This window comes from Triticum aestivum, chromosome 2A (assembly GCF_018294505.1).
Source record: "Triticum aestivum cultivar Chinese Spring chromosome 2A, IWGSC CS RefSeq v2.1, whole genome shotgun sequence".
Lineage (NCBI taxonomy): Eukaryota > Viridiplantae > Streptophyta > Magnoliopsida > Poales > Poaceae > Triticum > Triticum aestivum.
In genome coordinates, this window is record NC_057797.1 from 33299127 (window position 1) to 33322286 (window position 23160).

The following is a 23160-nucleotide window of genomic DNA, read 5'->3' on the forward strand; positions in this document are numbered from 1 at the left end:
AAAAAGACTCTCCTTGAGGATCTTCTTTCATAAGTCTTAAATGTCCATTTTAAATTCTTATAAGTCCCTTTATTTGGTTTAGATGGGACTAAAAAAGACCTTTTTTAAGTCCCTAAACCAATAAGTCTCTATAAACAAACACCCTTTAAGTTTTGACTCCCTTGGGATCCACAGTTTTTTTAAGACAACCCACAAATGAAACTAGGTGGGGTCGTGAGGAAGACGAAGTGAGCCGGCTGAGGTGGAAAGCCTGTACAGTAAGGCCCAGGAAAACATCACGGCCGTTGGCCTTTCTTATGGACTGGGACGGCGCTTCCCCAACAAACAACAATAAAATGCGGCGGGTCTGTTTTTATTTTTGAGCAAATACGCGAGATATAGGGGAGTGAAATACTAGCTAGCGCTGCGATCTCGAGATAAAGCTATGCCCGGGATATCGGGAGCATCTGAGCCCGTGCTAAGAATCAAATTTTCGCAGAAGATGGTTTAATTAAAAATGTAGATATAATAAAAACTAGTGTTTGAAAACAATAGTTCACTCATGGTCATCTACGAATCACATATATGGTCCTATCTACATTTCTATTGATTCAGTCTATGTACTCTCATATATTGCTCATTCATGGTCACTGAGGTTGTAGTTTTGGCTCACGTATGCCGACCACACTGCTAAGAGTCGGGCCCTCCTCAGGGCGCAACTGATGTGGTGATAGCATAAGCTTACGCCAGACACGTCACCACTAGTGGGTGCTATCCAGAGTGGTAGAGAAGATGCACTACTGGTGGATCCATGATGGGCCGACTCCGATGATGGATCTCAGCCATCCTCCAAAATCCCCTCCCATTTGATGGAACCGGACCGACCAGACTCATATCTAATGTTAGTCATGTCAGATATAACCGAAGACGTCTGGAGAGGAACTGGTGTGTGTGTAGGGGGGTTTGGAGTAGATTGAAAGTGAAGTGGACGAGAAGAATGGCTAAAGTTTGGTCCGGGGTAGGTATGGGGAGGGGATTTTGCCCGGGTGGGCTGGTCCGATGTATAGGACGCGTCTGGTGGCACCAAAGTCGTCCCACATATTTGTTGGATACAAGAGGTGCGCGGATAGCACAAACATTTGGGCTGAGTTTGTTGGGTGTCTACTTTTTATCCGGATTATCCGCATGCGCATTTAGAGCATCTCCAATAGCTAAAAAAATTCAAATGATAAGTGCCACACGTGTGGCACAAAACAATCCGGCGTTGATGTTTTTACAATTAAAGTTGCCATCCGAAAAGAAAAAACAAACCCTAAAAAACTTGTCATCCAAAAAGAAAGTTGTCATCCTCGCGTCACTGAACTTGCCATCAAAAACATTCGAAGTTACCATATGTTCGTGTCACACGTGTGGCACTTATCAGGATCGGATAAACTCCCATAATAATCACCTATTGGGGCTCCCCACTAGCACGTTTCTGTTTATTTGCAATGAACGCTCTAGCAAGTCCCCAATAATCCAATTCCTCAGTAGATAACCTGACATCTAGGACCCACTTGTCAATCAGTCGACGATGGTGTGACAGTGCTCCAGTGGCGGCGACGGCGGTCCGGTGGTGCTTCGGCGATGGTCATGTGGATGGCGACACACTGACTTGGCAGTATACCCCCTCCCCCCAATAGGGAAAGATGGGTTGCTTTTATTGGTGATCATGAATAATTTATTGGGGAAAGGGAACTGTCGGGACGCGAAGTATTTGAAAACTGAGCTCACATGCTCTCTAGTGAACAATAAAATCCATTTTTTTAAAAAAAAAATAAAAAGTTATGTTTTTTTTGTGATAAACATTGATGAATGTTTTCACTTCCTCAGATTTTTGTGAGGACATGACATTCATGTAGGTCCGTGCAAAAAAGAAAATTAATGCTCCAAAAAGACTATTGTTCATAAACCAGTTAAAGCACTTTTTTTGACCCGCCCAGATATCATGATTTTATCGGGGAAAGAGGAGTTGTTGAAGATGCTCTTAGGGCGCCCCGGTCGTAGATGCTTCAAGTTACTTCTACTTTGATGCCCCTAAAAAAGCTTCTATTTTGATGCAAGTGCATAATTATCATTTATTACCAAGATGCTCATAAAATTGTTATTTTATTTGTGGAGATTGCTCTCTCGCTCTTGAAAAAGAAAGATCGAACAACTTGTAGATCATCTCCCCTCCCCATCCATCCCCATAGCAAAAGACAAAAATGCTATAGTAGCAGCTAGCAACCTCAGCAGCAGAGAACAATGCTAGTGCCGATCCGATGGGGAAAAGAAAGAGGGAGAAAAGCGCACGAAAAGAAAGCAGAGAGAAATGAAACTGCCCTGCTGCTGAGGCCGGCCTCCTGGCGATGAGCCCCCGCCGCCGCCTCCCCGTGTTCCTCCTCGCCGCCCTCGCCGTCGCCTGCGCCTGCGCCGCCGCCCGCCCCTGCGCGGCCCTCGTCCGCCTCGGCGCCGCCTCCTTCGTCGACGCCCCCGCGCGCTTCGGTGAGCAATCGGGCCCCCCTGTCCCCTCCCGCCCCCCAAAAAAACCCCTCTTTTCTGAGCTCCGTCCGTCGGCGCAGGGCCCCGGGTGACCGGCGACGGGATATGCGGGTCGCTGCGCGCCGCGGAGCCCGCCGACGCGTGCGCGCCCGTCAGGGGCGCCCCCGGCGGGAGCGGCGGGATGGCGTTCGTGTTGATCGCGCGCGGGAACTGCAGCTTCGAGGGCAAGGTGCGGGCGGCGCAGCGGGCCGGCTTCGACGCCGCCCTCGTCCACGACGACGAGGACAAGGCCAGCCTCTACTCCAGTGAGTGCCTCTCTCCCCCTCTCCCCTGCTATGCTGATCTACTGTTTCAGCGGTGTCAGTTCACTTGGACACTCGGTAGCTGGTTCTCTTGATCTGAAGCTAGCTTGAAACTAAATAGATGCGTACTTGGTGAATGGAATTGGCTTCCACTGCCTGCCAAATTATGATTCAAAGCACACAGTTGGATTCCGTGGTAATTGGTTTATGTTTTGGTATGTACAACTATACTTAGGTTGAAATTGAACCAAACATCAGATAATTGGTTAAGAAAATGTAGTAATTAAAGCTGTTTGTGCTGGGGGGTCGAAGGTGAACACTGACTTACAGTTCTCCCTGTTAGTGTTCTACTAGAATTCTAATGTCATATGGCTATTTGGTCACTATTTGTACTCCGTTCGGTAGTTCTGTGATGTTGACTGTAAGTTAGTGGCACTTCTTCTGGCCTGCTACAATTCCAAATGCTTAGCCAACACAAGTGTGTGAATATGTTAAATACAGAGAAAACCGTAAAAGTGTTTGTGATCCCAAACAGACTCAGAGGATCGCTATCATATTAGATGTTGAGCCGTGCAATAGATATATCTCTAGTGCTCATCTTCTCCTCTCTGTTAGTATGGATAAAACATAACAAAAGGTCTGGATGCAATTACTTCTTATGAACTTTAACTAGTCTGAAGAAAAGGAATTTTGTTCTAATTTGCTATCACTAGAAACACATAGCTGAACTAACCCTAGCATGCCATATTATTTACAAGCCATCAAGGGGCGCTTTTGAAGGGGAGCCTTGGCGCAGTGGTAAAGCTGCTGCCTTGTGACCATGAGGTCATGGGTTCAAGTCCTGGAAACAGCCTCTTACAGAAATGTAGGGAAAGGCTGCGTACTATAGACCCAAAGTGGTCGGACCCTTCCCTGGACCCTGCGCAAGCGGGAGCTACATGCACCAGGTTGCCCTTTTTTTTTTCATCAAGGGGCGCTTTGAAGGCAAACAGACAGGTTCCTGATATCAATGAGAATGTCATTAACTCAACGTTAGGTTAAGTCTTGCTACCAACATAGGACACGGCTAAATGACTTTGTGCTAATGGTGTTCAGAAATACATTTTTGTAGTTTTCATTTATTTAGTTCTTGTTGGAGATACTTTGCAGGATATTTAGTTCCTCCTTTCTCTTAATTTAGTGGTTGGTGATCCTGAGGGCATACACATACCTGCGGTATTCGTATCCAAAATGGCTGGGGAAACTTTAAAGAAGTTTGCTAGAGGTGAAGATGGTGAGTGCTGCATAAACTCGTCGATGGATGAGACTGCAGGGACAGTGTTGGTGATGTCGTTCATATCACTTGTTGTCATCATATCAGTTGTAGCTTCATTTCTTTTCGCCCGGAACTGCCGACTTTTACGCCATGGAGTTGATAATCGCCCACCTTACATCAAGAAGCATGTGGTGGAAAAGCTTCCTTCTGTGGTATATAAAGCTCCCTGCTCAAGTGGCAACAATTGTGAAGAAGCCTGTGCCATTTGTTTAGAAGACTATGATAATGGTGACATGCTTAGACTTCTCCCATGCAAACATGGCCACTGCTTCTGTTGTTGGAAATGCAAATATATACCTTCAAGAATAAATTTACTACAGATTGTTTTTTGCTGAATTTCAAGATAACACAGATTTAGCATCAAGTTTCACAAACTGTACTTTCCTTTGACCCTTGTTTGAATACACCATACCTTTTTTCTAGTCTTGGAGGGAACTCACCTATGGGCCCTACATGGTAGTGACGGAAAAAGAGACTGGGTTGTTACATTAAGCTAGTCTACGCTGCTTGTGTGCCATTCTTTTGGTGTCACTGCTAGGAGGGGGCGGATCTAAGTTCCACCCCAGATTCAAAAGGAGTAATTTTGTGAATCAAGTGTCACAGCTTTATCTTAAAGGCGCAGTTTTCTCAAATTTAGCCAAAAAAGGAGTGTAGTTTTCAAGAAATGAATCAATATGTGCTTCCCTCTGTCTTGATGCATATTTTGATTGGTTAAGACAAGACTTTGACCAGCGATTTACTTCATTAATATGTGGTTTATTTGAGACAGAATCACAATCGTAAGTAAGTACGTAGTTCTGAATGCACGTCACATAGACTGCACTAATGGACCAATTGTTGGTTAAAGCCTTGTCTTAAGCAATCAAAATCTGCCCTATATAACACATATCCAGACAGATGGAGTAATGCATAAAAGCCACAATTGACTAAAGGGAATTTTTGAAGACCATGTTTGGCATATTTGTTTAGCCATGTCACATGACAAAATCTAGTTTAGTGTCCTATATTTGTCTTGCACAATTTGAAGTGCTCATGCGATGTCCAATGTTTTACATAGGCAACATATCTACATTTCAAAATTTGTCGCTCATTCTTACATAAGAATACTTTCGTTTCATGTTAGAGCCAGGCAATGATTTCCACTGTCAGCGATTATGCTTGAAACTTCTTACTTTTGATAATTCCCTAACTATCTTGTGGTCAACAATTTTTCTACAGAATTTCATGTGGAGTGTATTGATCCCTGGCTGACGCAGTGGGGCACATTTTGCCCAGTATGCAAACTTGAGGTACTCACAGGTGAATAAGCAGGCAAGCTAGGAGTAAATCTCAGGTGAATAAGCAAGCCTCCGCTACCGCATATATACAAGTAGTGCTCGGCGGCGTGGCGGTTATATCCAAGTGTGCTGAACTGGTGGATCTGTTGGCTGGGTTTGCAAGATAGATCAATGCCGAACATTTTATCATGAGGATGGGGTATGGGCTGCGGTTTGTGAGATAGATTGCCTTATGTAGTTAACATTGAGATGAACTGTTTAATTGGGGTGTAGTATGTGGAAGCCATCTTGTAATTATATGTTAGAAGTTCAATTGTTTCTTTCCCATGCATTTTCGTGGTTCTCCTGAGTGGGGTGTGGGGCAGTAGTAATTTGGTCTTTCGGTTCCTGAGACCCATTTGCCCGTGGTAAATGTAGATGTGTGGTGGACTGTTGTTACCGCTCTTGCAGCCAAGTGGCTCATGAAATTTCCAAGTTCACACTGGGTCTGTGCTGGGGTTGTTCAAGTCAGTGACTTTGTTCCCAGTGTTCTAGTTGGCGATTTAGCTGTGCTGATGGTTTAAGGAATACAAAATGCCCCTATCAAGAACCTTTTCTTTTGTGCCGTTTTTTGTTTTGCTGTTTCACAGGTAGCTTGCTGCTTTTTGTGTGTGTGTCGAACTTGGACCCAACAGATACTCCATCTTTTTGTATGCTATATAAGTTACAGGCTATTTCTGTAGTTGATAGTTCAGAAAGCATGTCTCTGAATGAGTTGAAAGAAAATAGCCTGAGCTTGAGATGGAAACACCGTTACTTGGGGAAGTTGTTGCGCTGGACACTTTCTTCTCTTGCTTTTTATGGTGGTGCAATCTGAGTGTGCTGCATTCATGTGCTGGAACCGATTGCTGCCTTTGAACAGTGGCAACCAGGCACGCAGAGTAAGAGTAACAAGACATACCATCTTCAGAGACCTCCTAATCAGCGCAAAAATGCGCCGGTTAGGGGTTCTGGCGCCAACGCGCGTGCAGATATGGGCCGGCCCATCAGCGTGCGATGTGTCGCTCGCCTCGTTCGCTTTCTGTCAATGGTTGACCGGTTGACAGTTGACCGATCAATCACTGACTTTAAAAAAAAAATTAAAAACCCATAAAAATTCGCAATAAAATCAAAAAATGTTTGTAATCCAAAAAAGTTCACGGATTTGAACTTAAAAAAAGTTCATCTTTTCTGAAAAAGAAGCATGAATTTCGAAAAAGTTCATGGATCTTGAAAGAAAGTTTATGGATTTGAAAAAAAAGTTCATTGGTTTTTTTAAACATGAATTTTTAAAAAGTTCACGAATACAAAAAATTTGTGGATTTTAAGAATAATAACTGAATCTGATAAAAATAAAGTTATGAATTTGAAAAAATACCATCATTTTTTTAATATCAAGAAATTAAAAATTATTGTGTATTTTCAAAACAAAAAAATCATGAATTTGAAAATTTTCATGTGGTTTTTAAAAAATGAAAAAGAAATAGAGAAAATAAAAGCCCAAACAAAACCTGTCCAGAAAAACCTAAACGAAAAAAAGGGAAAAGACAACACGGGCTTCAAATACTATATTTTTTTCATGTGTTTCCATGCCCTGTAAGGTATGTTGGTGCTGACTACTTTGCTCATCCGTGACTTGCTTCTTGTGTTCGAATTAACTACCTTGGGGGGGGGGGGGTGCCCCCCAACCTTGGACCATTTTGATAAACTTCGGGAACAAGGCAATGATCTATTGAAGAAGCTTACCATCATCGCGACTATCTGTGGAGGTTCAATCTTGATAGTGGAAGTGTGCATCCTCCTCGAAGGCTCTTTGTATTTTGCGCACATGGATCACGGCACTCCGCCTAGAGCTTCCCATGGCGCTGTACCCGCCAAGAGGGCTGGCAACTGAGGTGGACAGTGCCTACTCGACTTGTGTGGTCTGCATAGAGGATTTCGCAGCTGAGAGGAGGTGGTGGTGCTGCCTTCTACCCACCTCTTCCACCAGTTGCGTCGGGACATAGGTAAAGAGACAGGTCAATGCACGATGTCCAATTTGCAAAGCCCTGCTGCATTAATGAAAATTACATCTTCATTTTGAAAGTTTGTTAAGAGGATAAGTAAGCACTTAGTAGATCATAGGGGGGCCTTCCAGATATCTGTCGTCTCTATTTGGGGAAATTATGACAAGTTGGTTCATTTAAACCCTACCCTAGGTAAGGAAAACCGACATCGTCTCTAATTTTGGGATAAAATCAATCGATCGGAATGCAAAGTTATGGATCATCTTTTATGTACACTGACGGAGCAACGACTATCTCGAGGGGAGGGGGGGGGGGCAGCCCCCCCCCCCTCCCCTGCTCCTTGGACCATTTTGTAAAGCATTTTTTAATGGAGGGCTTAGAATGGAAACTTTTTAGACCTTGCCCTCACGGCCCCTCCAACAAGATCAAAGCTTTTGATGACAGAATATATACGCAAGGAAGGAAGTTGGACCCTAGAATATTGTTGAAAATATGCCCTAGAGGTGATAATAAAGTGATTATTATTCTATTTCCATGTTCATAATTAATTTTATGTTTCTGTGATATAAGGGCATGTACAATTGTGCTATCTTAGGAGTGCCATATAGGATAAATGATAAGGTGGAGGAGAGAGAACTTATAAGAAATGGCTTGTCTTTTCTTATTTAAGAAGACAAGAGATGATGTCTTAGCAAAATATGTCTCACCACGTTTTTAAGAATAGCTAGTTATTGAAGATAAGGCTAAAAGATGACCTATTATGGACATTTTTTTGTCATCTCTAAATTACATGCAAGACTTAAGATAAAACTATCTTATCAACCATTGTATATGCCCTAAATTCAATCGTCCTTGAATGTGAGATTTGGTGGAAAACTCAGTCACACATGTGAAAACATAAACACCATAAAGATCCCTAGTCTAGCTTATAAGACTAGCACATGTATTTTTGATGATCATGTTTTCCTGAACATGATTAATATTGAACTACTAGAATATTTATGCCGCCGTTGCAACGCACTGACAAATAGCTAGTATATTTTTTCACGGCGATCAAATGCTCTCTGTATAGTTTCTGTACACAGCCAAATTGACATGGGAAAACAAAATCATCAGCCAATCCTTCCGGCATGGGCTAAAAAATAGAGATAATTAGGTTTTTATACACCCTATAGTACCAGGTTTCCGCCATTTTACCCCTAATATAATTTTTGATACATCTAACACCCTAACCTAATTAAACCAGTCAATTATTTCTCTAAGGGCATGTACAAAGGTGGCGTATGCATACAGATGCCCCGTGAGAAAACGTAGGTTGAGACATCTACATTGATTGTTTTTCTTCAATGCAAGCTACCACTAGTGGGCCTCATTAAGGAATAGAAAATATAGACTCCCACTATACATGCATCTCTACTCTTCACTTCAACTTTTTCAGCTTTATGCATTGCGCCACATTTTTTCTCTTCAAGCACCCGCTTTCTACAGAAGATCCCGTTTCTTCATCCGAACATGGCTAATGGGGCATCACACTGAGGCTAAGCATTGGACATGCCCTAACATGCTTTTTCAGGGAAGAACAACGTGTTCACAATCCGCTGGAGAATTTCCTTCCTTTGGGGCTTTGAAGGGTTGAAACGGGCCGGTGGCTTTTTCCAAGATTTCTCACTAGCACAAGGCACCAATTTTAGTTTTGGCCTGTCGCCTTGGTGAAAGTAGCCTGGAAGATACTTTCTGATGTGAAGCACACGCTACGGTACAACGCCGTGTTTGCTTATACTTTGAGTCATCCGCCGCTTGTTCCATGCATCTGTCGTTTGCAGAGCGCACGATCGGCACAAGACCCACATATTTTCTTGTGAGGCTCGTTGTGAAAGTCGGAGCTGTCGTTTGCTTGCGTGTATGGCCATTTGTTGGCATGTGTCGTCATGTCATGTTTCATGTCAGTGGCCAGGTTGGCCAGTGATTACCATATCATGTGGGTTGGGCTGTATCAGTTTTAGCCCGCTTTTTCATCAATTAACCAGAAAATTCTTACTCTCTTCTTAATTAATGAAAATGGCAAGTCTTTTGCCTCGTTTCAACAAAAAAAAGTTATAGAGACAACGCCGCATTCTCAACAATGTCTCTTTTAAAAAACAGACTTTGATGCAGTTCTCACAAATTTGCTAACATACATGCATGCATGCACTACAATAGCTAGACTGGTTCATTTGACCAGAATTGCCATTTGATCATGCGTTGGGCCTGAACTTCAGAAAGGCCATGGCTGCGCCGTCCATCGGCCTTGGGTGTGGAAGGTAACCGATCTCCGCATTCGGATTCAACAGCTCCCATCTGAATAAAATGATCACATATGCTGTTAACTATCAAATGAGTTATATTGCTCACATATATATTATGGTGGTGATTATATGCATAAATAAGAGTTTAGTTAATATATTAGCACTCACTCGTATCCAATGGAGAGGTGATGCAACATGATGGTGAGCTGCAGCCTTGCGAGCATGTTGCCGGCACAGATCCTGTAGCCGCCACCGAACACCTGGTACGTCCCTGGCTTCGCCGGCTCCTGCATGCATGCGTCCATTGATTCATCCATTAGTTTCTTCGCTGCCATTAGCTAGCTGATGAATGATCGATGACATAACCAGGTATAGTTAATGTGCTTACATCCCATCTATCGGGGTTGAAGGTGAGGGGATCATGGTAGAAGTTGGGGTCAGTGTGCAGCGACCTCACCCACACCAGCACCGACCACCCTGCCGGAATCATGTACCCGCCGTACTCCACGTCCTTGTTGGCCACACGGTGCACCATGGGCGCGATATTGGCCATCCGGATCGTCTCCTCCACCACCTTCGCTGTGTACTTCATCTTCGGGAGGTCGTCGTGGGTGATCATCAACGGTGAGCCGGCTTTGCTCTCGCTCAATGCCATGTTCTCCTCTCGGAGCTTGGCAAGGGCAACGGGGGATTTGGCTAGGTGGTAGGTAGCCCACATGATGGCGCTGGCGGTGGACTCGTAGCCGGCGACGACGAGGGAGACGATGTTGTCCACCACCTCCTCGTCGCTCAGCTTCTTCCCCTGCTCGTCCTCCATGTGCATCAGCCCGCTCATCAGATCGTCGCACTCCTTGTCCACCTTCCTCCTTGCCTCGAGCTCTTGCCTGAAGACCGCGTTGAGCTTCCGACGGCACTACACAAGCCATTAATTTAGTACAGTATGCTAGTCTAAATAAACTTGTAAACAAGAGCAAGATGAGAACATATATACCTTGCGAGCACCATGAAATGCCGTCCCTGGAAAATCCAAGGGAAATGCCCTGAGGCCAGCAACCAAGCCGGCGAACCACCGGTCGATCTGGCACGTCAATGGCGACGGCTCCATGCTTATAAACATCTTGCAGATGTTGGCGAACGTCACCTGTCCAATGTAATTCCAGTGTAAGGAGTAAACTAAGGTCGACACAGACTGACTGACATGGAGAAAAACGCATGCATGCATGCTCACGGTGAACTGAACTGGCTTATGATTTCTTACTTTCTTGATCTCGGTGGCGGCGACGATGGTCCCCATGTTGGCCCACGCCGCTAGCGCCGCCACGACACGCGGCTGCACAACAGTGGAGATAGTCTGTAGCGAGCTGGGACGGTTGATGGCGGCAAGGATAAACCCCCGGAGCCTGGCGTGGCTGGCGCCCTCGACGTTGACGACGGAGGTGTGGCCGACGAGCTCCGGCATGGGCCACCGCACGCCGAAGCTGTCGGCGGACTGGAGCACGAACTTGTTGGCGGCCGGCGTGCACACGATGACGGCGGGGGAGCCGAAGAGGTGCGTCCGGTAGATGCCGGCCCGGCCCCGTGCGCACGCCTCTTGCCGGCGATGAAGGCGTCCGGGCGGCGCGCCAGCTTGAAGTGCCAGAGCAGGGAGAGCGTCTCGCCGAGGAAGGGCAGGCCCATGTGGCCCGGCGGGAGGCGCCGCCGGCCGCTGTGCCTGAGGAAGAAGGCGGCGCGGTACCAGGCGTCGGCGGAGTGCCAGACGGCGAGGCAGAGCAGCGGGGCCGCGCCGAAGACGAGGCCCAGCCACCATGCCAAGTCGCCCGCGCCCATGCCTCCCACCACCATCGCCATCGATCTGCTAGTGCCACTAGATAGATAGCTGAAGCTGGATCGGTCTGCTTGGTGATGATTATGTTGGATGAGACGATAATGGAGGTTTATATAGACGGTGAAGCGAGGATTCCGAGCGGCTGATCCGTTGCGGTGTGGGAGCACGTGGGAACAAAACTAGGCAGAGAAGAGAAATTACATCGCAATTGCATGCTCGATCCTAATCTCTTTGGGTTTGTGTGCGTCGGCTGGATAGTATTTTTCTATACGATGTGTATGTAGTTTTTGGCAGCATAGCATCGGGCACATACACATGTTTTTTGCTAGCTACTCCCTCTGTTCCAAAATATAAAAATGTTTTTTAACACTACACTAATGTTAAAAATATTTTTATATTACGGGAGGAAAGAAGTAGCTAGTTAGCGTGATTGTTCACGCCGGTGGATGCCGTGCCGTGTGTACCCTCTCGCAGCTAGGTTCCAACGCCGAGCACTGGCCAATGAAAGCTTAACTAATTGTCCCAAATGATTAGTGCCACACGTCGCATATTATAGCAAAAATACCAGGATGCTAGGCGTTTTAAAAAAGGGTCAAATCGTCTAAAGTTTTCCTTGAGGTTTTGTGCTAAAGTTACTCAAAAGGGTCAAAACAATGATTTTGTCCATTGTTTGGCATCGTGGGGGAAGCTAGCACCCTGAGTAAGGATGCAGGTGGACACGTCCGTGCTGCCAAAAATAAGCTAATCTCTGCTGCTATAAAAAAGGTGATAAAAAAAGATCAATGCAGACAGATCTAGGCTTTGCGGACACGTCCACCTGCGTCCCTAAACCTACATTAAGAGGTAAGAGCACCCAATCCTGAAAGCCTTTCACAAAGTTCAGTTGGACATCCCAAGTGCACTTTCTAACTAAATTTATATACAAATAAAGGATCAAAACAGGGAGCACTCCCTTGTAATTGACGATAAGGTTGTACAATTATACTTGAAGCTCATGTGTAAATTTGGTGCTCACGGTCACACCATTCGTGCGTGTTCCCAATGAACATCTCAGTGGTGGCTCAACAGTAGAAACTTCCAAACAATACCCAGGACTAAATCTGATGCACCAGTTGTTTCTAATCAGTATTGCCACGGACACAAATTGTTATCATATCAGGGTGGGACCAAAATCATTACAATGCATCTAACTTGTCACACTATTTCAAGATAATAGGATAATAAAGATGTAAGCGTGCATATCAACTACTGACTACCTGACTACAGTACAATATACGTACCAAGCATCAGCTCTAAAGCCTGTCAAGCCACAGGTTGACTTATCTGGAAACCAAAATTAAACTTTTTTGATAGTTTTCGGTCACTTTTTAAAAAGTGATAGTTCAGTGGGATGCAAATCTCTAAAGTGGTAGTTTTTGGCCAATCACTTCTTTTATCCTGAAGAGAGCCTCGGTTTATTCAGATAGTTTACTGAATAGTACTTAATTGGAGGGATTGCAATTAGAACCGGAAGTAAACCATCTCAGATGAAGCCAGCCCCAACACCTCTGTAATAAGCTCCCTCTCCTCCCGAGTCCGCGAACACTTTGGCGGGCTAACCTTGATCTTGGGATCCAAGTTCCCGCAGCTATTGCATGACTTCCTGTCGTGCAGAGATATTTCCTTCAAGTTCACTGCAACTTCGACGACACGATTGATGTATCCGACGAAGTTGAAGTCGGGTTGGAAGCCGTAGATGGTGAGCTTAGCCAGATGCTTATGCTTGAATTCAGAAACAGATGGTTTCCACTCCACATTTTCTTTCTCGCAATAGCCATGTGCCTTCCGAAGCTTCCTGTCAGTTTCCATGATGCACCAATGATCCCATACTGTGATGCATAGGTAATCCAGGAAGGGTGCGGCTTCAAGAATGAACATTGTCCAAGCAATATCACATCCTTCAGGAAGATCGTCCAGATTCACAACCCGTAGTTTGCCGAGCAGAGGTGTGAGCAGTTTCGGACATTCTGGTAGAATCCAAATCTGGAAAAAGCAAATCAGGATGTGAGTGCCAGCTGCAGATAAATTCCATTCTCCGATGGTAGCCAAGACATACTCCCTCCATTTCTTTTTACTTCACATATAAGATTTGGTCAAAATCAAACTACACAAGTTTGACCAAATTTTTATAAAAAATATGAACATCTACAATACTAAAACTATATAGTATGAAAATACGTTTCATGGTGTATCTAATAATATTAATTTCATATTGTGAATGTTTATATTTTTTAATATAAAATTTGTCAAACTCTACAAAACTTGACTTTAACCAAATCTTATATGTGGACTAAAAAGAAACGGAGGGAGTACTTGTTAAAGAAACTTTAGCAGCCAAGACTTGCTTAAGCTAATACAGTTATTACATACGTACCTTTTCGCTTTCAAAATCCAGATGCAGATTGCTTATGTTGGGGGCATTAGCAAGGAACTGGCCTAACTCGAGAGTTTTGTTGGAACGAGTTCCAACCTTGGTGAGATCTAGGTCCGAGAGCCGCGGGACAAAGCCGAAAAACAGGGAATCTCCGTCAGAGTTCCAATTATTATAGCTCATCCTTTCGAGTTTTGGCGCGCAGCTGAGCTGTCTCAAAATTCCCATAGTCAATCACCAACTCAACGAGTCGGGCATGCTCCACTTGTAGCACAGAGCCGATCCCCGCGTCGCAGTGGGAGAAACGCAGAGAGCGCAGCGGCTTGCAAATGCTTAGGATGTTTGATATGTCCGGTTTAGCAAACCTCAGCGTGTTTGGCAAAAAATAGGAAAGGGAATGAGAGTTTAATGTAGGGAGTTGTATTGAGATTAGACATGGGATGAGTCGTTTTATTCCCAATCCTTTGTTTGGCGCATGATGAAAATTATGTGTGAGAGTTTGATGAGAAATTGTATTCCCGTGTTTGATTCGTGGGAATTGACAAGGAAATAAACAAGCGAAATTAACGTAAGTTATGATGAAGGGCTAAGATTGACTCACTAAAACAATTTCCTTCCAACTCCCACCCCCTCCCCTGTTAATAAAATAGTGGGAGTTGGAGTCTCAAATCCCATGACTATTCCCTTATCAATTCCCAATCCCCCTAACCAAACAACAGATTTAAAGTCTCGTACCCCTTCAATTCCCATTCCCTAGCTCTAACTACCCCCAACCAAACATGCTGTATCATAATGTGCAACCGCAGCCGTGTGAGGCCAGCAAATGCGTCTGGACAATCAGCAAGGAAGGTATTGAACTGCTTGGCAAATTTGAGGAGATCGTCGGGAGTGCAATTGACACGAGCCTTCTCCGCCAGGATATCAAACTCGGCGGCCTCGACCTTCTGGGTCGCCATGGCGCCTGTGTTTTGATTTTCGGTTTGAGCTTTTTTTCGCCCTAGGCCGAGATGGCCGAATTTCGGCCATTTTCAAAAAATTCGGCTGAAATTTGACCAAATTTTGACTGCAATTTAACTTAAATTTGATCAAAATTTGCCAAATTTGAGCAATTTCGGCTGAAATATACTTTTCGCCTCAGGCCGAAATCCAATTTTTGCGGCCGAAAATCAAAACACAGCATGGCGCCGGCGACGGATCTGCCGACGGACAAACAGTTATAACGCATCAAGTAGAATCTCACGCCCAGTTTGCGGAGTGGGATCTCCTTGTTCCTCGCGACCCATCTCATATACGTATTACAAACTGACCATCACACACTGCTATAGGATAAGATGTATGAACTGTCAATCATTGATAGGCGTGCATTTGTATAGGATAATGACATGTGGTTTGCGGATTACTTGCTAAGGGTAGCCAATGGCAGGAAGGTGATGATCAAGGCAACATACGACTCTCTGGAGATATTTGTGTGCCGTCTATAGGCGAGGTGGACGACTTGGAGAAGCTAATTGACCATGTATTTCCTGGTCTAGCTGACAACATGTCTGATCCGAATTACATGACTTCTCGCACAATCCTCTCTACCACAAACGACAACGTGGACAAGATAAACATATGCATGACAGAGCGTTTCCAGGGAGAAGAAGTAATCTACCATAGCTTTGACAGTGTAGAGGACGACCCATATGGCTACTATGCTCCCGAGTTCTTGAAAGGATTGACTCCCAACGGTCTGCCTCCGCATGCACTCAAATTGAAGTGAACTGTCAAGTCATACTTCCGAGAAACATTGATCCGGCAAAACAAAAGGTCTGGATGCAATTACTTCTTATGAACTTTAACTAGTAGTCTTAAGAAAAGGAATTTTGTTCTATTTGTTATCACTAGAAAGACATAGTTGAACTAACCCTAGCATTCCATATAATTTACAAGCCATCAAGTGGTGCTTTGAAGGTAAACAGACATGTTGCTGATATTAATGAGAATCTGATTAATTCAACGTTAGGTTAAGTCCGGCTATCAATGTTAGGACACAACTAAATGACTTTGTCCTAATGGTGTTCAGAAACACATTTTTGTGATTTCATTTATTTAGTTCTTGTTGGAGATACTTTGGAGGATATTTAGTTCCTCCGTTGTCTTAATTTAGTGGTTGGTGATCCTGAGGGCATACACATACCTCCGGTATTCGTATCCAAATGGCTGGGGAAACCTTGAAGAAGTTTGCCAGAGGCGAAGATGCGGAATGCTGTATAAACTCGTCGATGGATGAGACTGCAGGGACAGTGTTGGTGATGTCGTTCGTATCACTTGTTGTCATCATATCAGTTGTAGCTTCATTTCTTTTTGCTCGGAACTGCCGACTTTTACGCCATGGAGTTGATAATCGTCCACCTTATATCAAGAAGCATGTGGTGGAAAAGCTTTCGTCCTTGGTATATAAAGCTCCGTGCTCAAGTGGCAACAATTGTGAAGAAGCTTGTGCCATTTGTTTAGAAGACTATGATAATGGTGACATGCTTAGACTTCTCCCATGCGACACGGGGGAACCCTAGCGCCGCCGCCGCCAGATCCCCCTCGCCCCTCCCTCGCTTCGCCGCCGCTGGAGGGGCCGCCGGCGAAGTCCGCGCGCGCCCCAGGGAAGGTGGCGGCAGGGCGTTTCCCCTCTCCGCGGCGTTGCGCACGCATGCGCTGCCTGCGTTGCCTCGGGCGCGGGCGAGATGCAGGGCCGCGGGAGTGGCTTCAGCGCGGGAAGAGGCCGGATCCTGACCAGGCTTGGCCGGATCTAGCTTCTCCGCCCTCGATGGGGCTCGGTGGCTTCGTTCCGGCGGCCAGCGAGGGCTGAATCCCGGGGCGGCCGCTCCGGACGGCGAAGGATGTGTCGGCGGCTGTAGACTCGCGACGGGCGACGCCGCGGCCGCGGTGGTGGACGATCTGTGCATAAGACGCTTGATGGAGGCAATTGGAACAGATCTGGGTGAAGACCTGCTCGCGGCTGCAGCCGAGGCCGGCGATGGCGGCACTATTCGATGTTGTTCCCTTGTTGAAGGCATCGTTGTTGAGAAGCTTCAGGCCACTATCTGCTATCTCCGGGGAAACCCTAGATCAGTAGATCGGATGACTGCGGCATTATTGTGTCGTTTCCCTCTTGTGGCGCCATTCTTGGAGGTGTACACGGGCTCGAGGGACCAGTGGACGAAATAATTGGTGGAGCAGTGTTTCATCTTGCACATTAATGGTGGCGTTTTTTGGCGGCATGGCGCAGTGGAGACTCGGCGCCCGATGTGTGGCGAGGGACTCGTGCAGGAGGGTGACGTTATTAGGCGTCGTGGTGGCGTCGATGGCAGAGAGGCCGGGCAAGGTGGTGCAGCAGTACATCACTAAAGATGGATTGGTGGCAGGTAGCTACGGCGGCCTCATACCCGGCAAGCGTCCTGGTTGAGGAGTGTGCCGGACTGGTAGGTGCCCCATACCCGACAGGCGTCCTGATTGGGACCTCGGGTCTTAGATGTTTAGGTTTGACTGCGGATGTCTGTTTGGTATTAGGCCCAGACTATCAGCGCCCCTTCATCATTTGGATAGGAGTAGCAACAGTTGTTGCTTAGACGGTGGCTTTAGTCTTACTGTTGTATGACTTTGTAAGATCTTGTGAGAATAATTAATAAAATTGCCGTATGCATCGCCCAGATGCAGAGGCCGGGGGTCCTCCTCCTTTTTTAAAAAAAAGTGCAAATATGGTAAGAGCATGTGATATCTCAGTACTTGACTATTTGTTTTTATGGCCGCTGCTTCTTTTGTTGGGAATATAAATACCAATACCTATGTAACTCCCCCAATATGAGTATCTATGTAGCTTTAATGATTTAAGAATAAACTTACTACACATTGTTTTTTGCTAAATGTCAAGATAGTACAGATTTAGGATCAAGTTTTACAAACTACACTTTTCTCGGACCCTTGTTTCAAAACACTATACCTTTTCTGATCTTCGAGGGAACACACCTCTAGGCTCTACATTGTAGCAATGGAAAAAGAGAATGGGTTGTTACATCGTGCGGGCCTAGGCTACTTGTGTGGCATTCATTTGGTGTCACTGCTAGGAGGAGCCGGATCTAAGTTCCATCCCAGATTTAAAAGGAGTAATTTTCTGAATCAAGTGTTACAGCTTGATCTTAATGGCGCACATTCCTCACATTTAGCCAAAAAAGGAGTGTAGTTTTCAAGAAATCAATCAATATGTACCTCCCTCTGTCTTGATGCATGTTCTGATTGGTTAAGACAAGGCTTTGACCAACAATTACTTCATTAATATGTGGTTTATTTGATACAGAATACAATCGTACGTAATTAGTTCTGAATACACGTCACACAGACTAAACTAATGGGCTAATTGTTGGTTAAAGCCTTGTCTTAAACAATCAAAATCCGCCCTATATAATGTACTCCCTCCGTACCAAAATATAAGACGTTTTTGCAGTTTAAATTGAACTACAAAAACGTCTTATATTTTAGAAGAGAGGTAGTTGCATCGAAAACAGAGGGAGTAGTGCATAAAGGCCACAACTGACGGAAGGAAAATTTTGAGACCATGTTTAACATATTTGGTTTGCCATGTCACATGAAAAAAAATCTAGCTTAGTATCCTATATTTGTGTTGCTTGATTTGAAGTGCTCATGCGATATCCAATGTTGCTCATCTTGAAACTGGACATCAAGCAAAAATTGCATTTCTGCCGCAACAAGTTTTACATAGGCAACATATCTGCGTTGCAAAATGTGTCGCTCATTCTTACATAGGAATAGCTTTGTTGCATGTTGGAGCCAGGCAATGATTTCCACCGTCAGCAATTTATGCCTGAAGCTTCTTACTTCTGATAATCCCCTAACTCTCTTGTGGTGAACAATTTTTTTCTACAGAATTTCATGTGGAGTGTATTGATCCCTGGCTGACAAAGTGGGGCACATTTTGCCCAGTATGCAAACTTGAGGTACTCACAGGTGAATAAGCAGGCAAGGTTGGACTAAATCTCAGGTGAATAAGCAAGCCTCTGTTGCTGCATACAAGTGCTGGGCGGCATGGCAGTTGCATCCAAATATGCTGAACTGGTTGTTCTGTTAGCTGGGGTTCCAAGATCATGTGAGCATTTTATCACCAGGACGAGGTACGGGCAGCGGTTTGTGAGACTGGGCCCGTCTTAATACCCAGTAGAAGATTGCCTTATGTCGTTAACATTGAGATGAATTGTTTAATTGAAGTGCAGTATATGGAAGCCCTCTTGTAATTATATGTCAGTCAGAAGTTCAATTGCTTCTTTCCCATGCATTTCTTGATTCTCCTGAATAGGGTGTGGGGGAGTACTGATTTGGTCTTTCGGTGCTTAAGGCCCATTTGCCCATGGGTAATTGTAGATATGTGGTGTCTCTTGTAACCAAGTAGCTCATGAACTCTCCAAGTTTGCATTGGGTCTGTGATGGATGGGGTTGGTTAACTCAGACTTTGTTGGCGGTGTTCGAGTTGGTGATTTAGCGTACCGATGGTTTAACGAATACAAAATGCCCCTTAGACAAACCTTTTTCCGAGAGATTTTTTGTTTTGTTGTTTCATAGGTAAAGCTTACTAGGCTTGCTGCTTGTTTTCTTTGTGTGCGTGTTGAAATAGGACCCAAGTTAGCATTAGTCAGAGTGGCTCCTGTACTCCATCTATGCTCTTTTACGTATCTGATGATCGGCCCCGTGCGCTGTTCCCTGAATTCAAGGTAACCAGGTTAATTCCGCCGCCCTGCACTGCTGCATAGCTTACTTGGGGAAGTTCATGCGTTGGACACTTTCTTCTCTTGTTTTCTACAGTAGTTATTAGTTGTCGTCGTAGGCTGCTGCATGTGCCCATCTATATATGACTCCACTGTCCCAAAATGACCCATTTAGGGCATCTTCAATGCAAGCCGCTTATACGGGTGCTTAGGGAAATAAAAATATATCATAAAATTAGAAAACTATCTAAGCGTTGGTTTGTTTCAATGCAAGGCGCTAGTATATAGGCGCTAATAAAATCGGCGTGTGTTATCCTGCACAGCAAAAATGGCTGAAGCGCTCGCTGCTACTTCTTGCATCGATGCTTAAGGGATGCCACGAATTAAAAGCGGAACTGCTAGTTGAACAGGATATCTATGCGCCCCTGCGCTAGCGTCCGCGTTGGACATGTCTTTATTATTCAAATCAAACTAAACATGAGACTAAAATGAAAAGTGTCAGTGAACTCAGTATCAGTTGGACCTCGAGGCGCCATCGATCGGGGCAAAGAGAGGAGAGGAGGCGTGTGGGAGGAGTTGTGAGGCTAGGGATCGTTGGACGGGCCGGGAGGGGTGTGCGTTGGGTGCTTCTCTTCACCCGTTTTTTGTCGTATGGGGTGGAGCATGGGCTTTTGAGAGGAAAAATCGGTAGGGGTTGTTCTTTCGATCGATTGCATCGGTCTGGGACGAACGACATACCCTTTAATAAAATCATCCACATCATCATACACTAGAAATCGCTATGAAGATATTTATAGAATCGTATGCTTTGCATAAATGGGTCAATATATTTAAGATAAAATAAAATGTACATGAACACACATATACACACTATAATTGACGCATGTGCCTTACAAAATCAGTGAAGATCTGAAATTGTGTCTTTGTCCACACGTTGAAGGGGCATTGTCTCAAAAGAAGGAAATGATTTCTTCTACAACGTACTCCCTCTGTAAAGAAATATAAGATCGTTTAGATCACTACTTTAGTGTTCTAAACGCTCTTATATTTCTTTACGGAGGAAGTATTATTTAAACATAGCATGGTGTGTGTATTTGTCAATGCCAAAACTTATGAATGTATAACAAAGAACAATATAATTCCATATTAGAAACAATATTATATATGTGGTTTAATAGAAATGCATAATAGTCTAGTTTATACTCCCTCCCTCCCAAAATAAATGTCTCAACTCTAGTATAACTTTGTACTAAAGTTAGTACAAAGTCAAAGTTGAGACACTTTTTTTGAGACAGAGGGGGTACTTCGGTAAAAAAAAAAAAGCAAATATGAAAGTTTTCTTACGGGAGCAAATATGAAGTTTAGTACAAATATAATCTCTACTCCTAAAGGGACAGTTCGTACGTCGTTTGTCCCTCACCGGCGCAATCGGTCGATGGAAAATCCCACCACCGATTTTTCTGATCGCTGCCCCTTGTCCACCGATTTCTCCCAAAAATTAACCTCTCCAAACAAGGATTGGGCAGGAGTAATTAGTATCAGCATCCAAGTTCTAGCAATGATGTTCAGACAGAAGTAATTAGTATCAGGTTGTTCAACTGAAATGAAATGGTTTACTTGTAAACTAGTGGTAGAATTTAGATCCCCACCAATAAGTGTTTTGTGGCAGCCAACTTTACACAATCAAGTTGCAACTGAGATAAGCATGTAACTTGAGCAAACCAACAGAGCGAATCATGCAGGACTGAAGATAATGATTGCAATAATTTCCTAATGGGAAGAATTTGCAAGCAAGCATTCCCACGATAGTACTAGCAAGCAACAAGATATGAAAAGGACAGACTCATCCATAATTAATCAAGCAAAATGCCAGTCTCCAACAAAAGCTAGGGTAGTATAGGCAAGTAGAAATATAAAACTAGTACGTAGTAGGAATAGGCAACCAAAACACAGCATTCACCAACAAGCTGACAAAACGGCAGAGTATCAACTGGACGGAGGGCAGGCATAGTACTAGTAGCGAGATATTTTATCCATAACTAGCGACGGCGGACTATGTACATGCAATAACTGGATGGACACGCAAACGCCTACTAAGCCTTCTTTTCGAAGCTGTCATGCCCCAGCGCTTTCTGCACCATGTCGGAGTAATCGGCCTTGGTCATCTTGGAGACCTCGGCGGGGTCGAAAAGGACGCTCGCACAAGCAGAAACCGAGCGAATCGTGAGCGCCCGAACCAAGGCAGTCAGGGAAGACGATCGATCACGGGAACAACGACGAAATCAGCTCGTACCTTTCGGCTGCACGTAGGTGATGGCGGCAGTCATCCCGTCCTTGCTCCCGACGACGCCTCCCTTGCGGACGCTCTCGTGCTTTGCCGCGTCGAAGGAAACCTCTCTTGATCTGAGACGAAAGGAGGGGAGATGGAAGGGAGCGGGGGGAGAGGGGGGGGGGGGGGGGGGGGGGGGGGGGTTAGCGGAGCAAAAAAAACACCACTGTCCTTGGGATCCGGCGAGGAAGGGGAATCCAACACCTACTTCATGGATTCCATGGTGACGAGAGGTGGCGGCGGCGCGGTGGGAAAGGGGTGCGAGGCTGGCGGCGGCGCAGCGGGGAGGAGGAGGGGATTAGCCGAGAGATGTCTTATTTGTACTAGTCGGGAAGGGTTTCTTCTCGGCCGTCTGATCCGATCCGAGGGTGGTCGGGTGGGTGCTCGTGGCAGCGGACCAGGCCGTCCAGTCGCTTGTTTGGGGCTCGCGGCAGGGCGTCGGGCTGCAGAGGTCGGACAGTCTGGACTCGTGGCATCGCGTCGGGCTGTGAGCTACATAGGCCTGCCTGCTTTTGGGCAGCCTGCTGCCGAGTGACTCCTGTTTTTTTCTTTCTTCCATGCCATTTACTCCTACCTCTAAAGACACGGAAGAACCGTGCCGCCTGTCGATTTGCCCTCTGTTGAGATATCTTGTCAGCACAAGGGCCACATGCCGGCCGATGTCGACAATACCCTCTACGGATTTTCCCTCCGTCGCAATACAGAGATCAGTCGTGCCGTCTGTCGTGGCGGCTGGTTTCCATGTTGCGACGGATGGCAAATCTATGTCGGGCGAGAGCCGCAGAGAGACCCATGGTTACATGGACGGACGAAGAGGAAACGAGGTACAAGGGGGAGAAGAGCACATGTTCCCGATCCAGATGGAGAAGAAAGAAGACTCTGTTGAGGAGAGGAAGAGGGCAAAGGGGTGGAGAATATGTTTCTGCACCAAATGCCAGGACAGGAGGGCATATATATATGACGTGGGTGGCCCTAGCACGTCTCCCCCATGGATGTCATTGGCAGGGCATTAAAAACTTTATTACAAATACTCCCTTAATTTCAAAATAAGTGACTTAATTTTATACTAACTTTATATTAAAGCTATAGTATAAAATTGAATCATTTATTTTGAGACGGAGGAAGTATAATAATAACTTCC

General features: G+C 45.2%; 1 protein-coding gene and 3 pseudogenes across 3 annotated transcripts; 2 read left to right on the top strand and 2 right to left on the bottom strand.

Moving 5' to 3' along the window:
• The first annotated feature begins 2242 nt into the window (after nt 1–2242).
• On the top strand, nt 2243–5884 carry LOC123187206 (receptor homology region, transmembrane domain- and RING domain-containing protein 1). 3 transcript variants are annotated; one of them, XM_044599001.1, is made up of 4 exons: nt 2243–2505; nt 2583–2807; nt 3985–4347; nt 5338–5884. In XM_044599001.1, the coding sequence occupies exons 1-4, from the start codon at nt 2370–2372 to the stop codon at nt 5424–5426; spliced, it is 813 nt and encodes a 270-aa protein (XP_044454936.1). In that variant the 5' UTR covers nt 2243–2369; the 3' UTR covers nt 5427–5884. The 3 variants fall into 3 exon arrangements, with proteins under 3 accessions (XP_044454936.1, XP_044454937.1, XP_044454935.1); XM_044599002.1 differs by having other exon boundaries at nt 3985–4077; XM_044599000.1 differs by having other exon boundaries at nt 2245–2505; nt 3985–4380.
• Nucleotides 5885–9654: 3770 nt separating this feature from the next.
• Nucleotides 9655–11553, bottom strand: LOC123191433 (ent-kaurenoic acid oxidase-like; annotated as a pseudogene).
• A 78-nt stretch (nt 11554–11631) lies between these two features.
• On the top strand, nt 11632–18946 carry LOC123191434 (receptor homology region, transmembrane domain- and RING domain-containing protein 1-like; annotated as a pseudogene).
• Nucleotides 13031–15228, bottom strand: LOC123038349 (uncharacterized; annotated as a pseudogene).
• Nucleotides 18947–23160: the final 4214 nt, after the last annotated feature.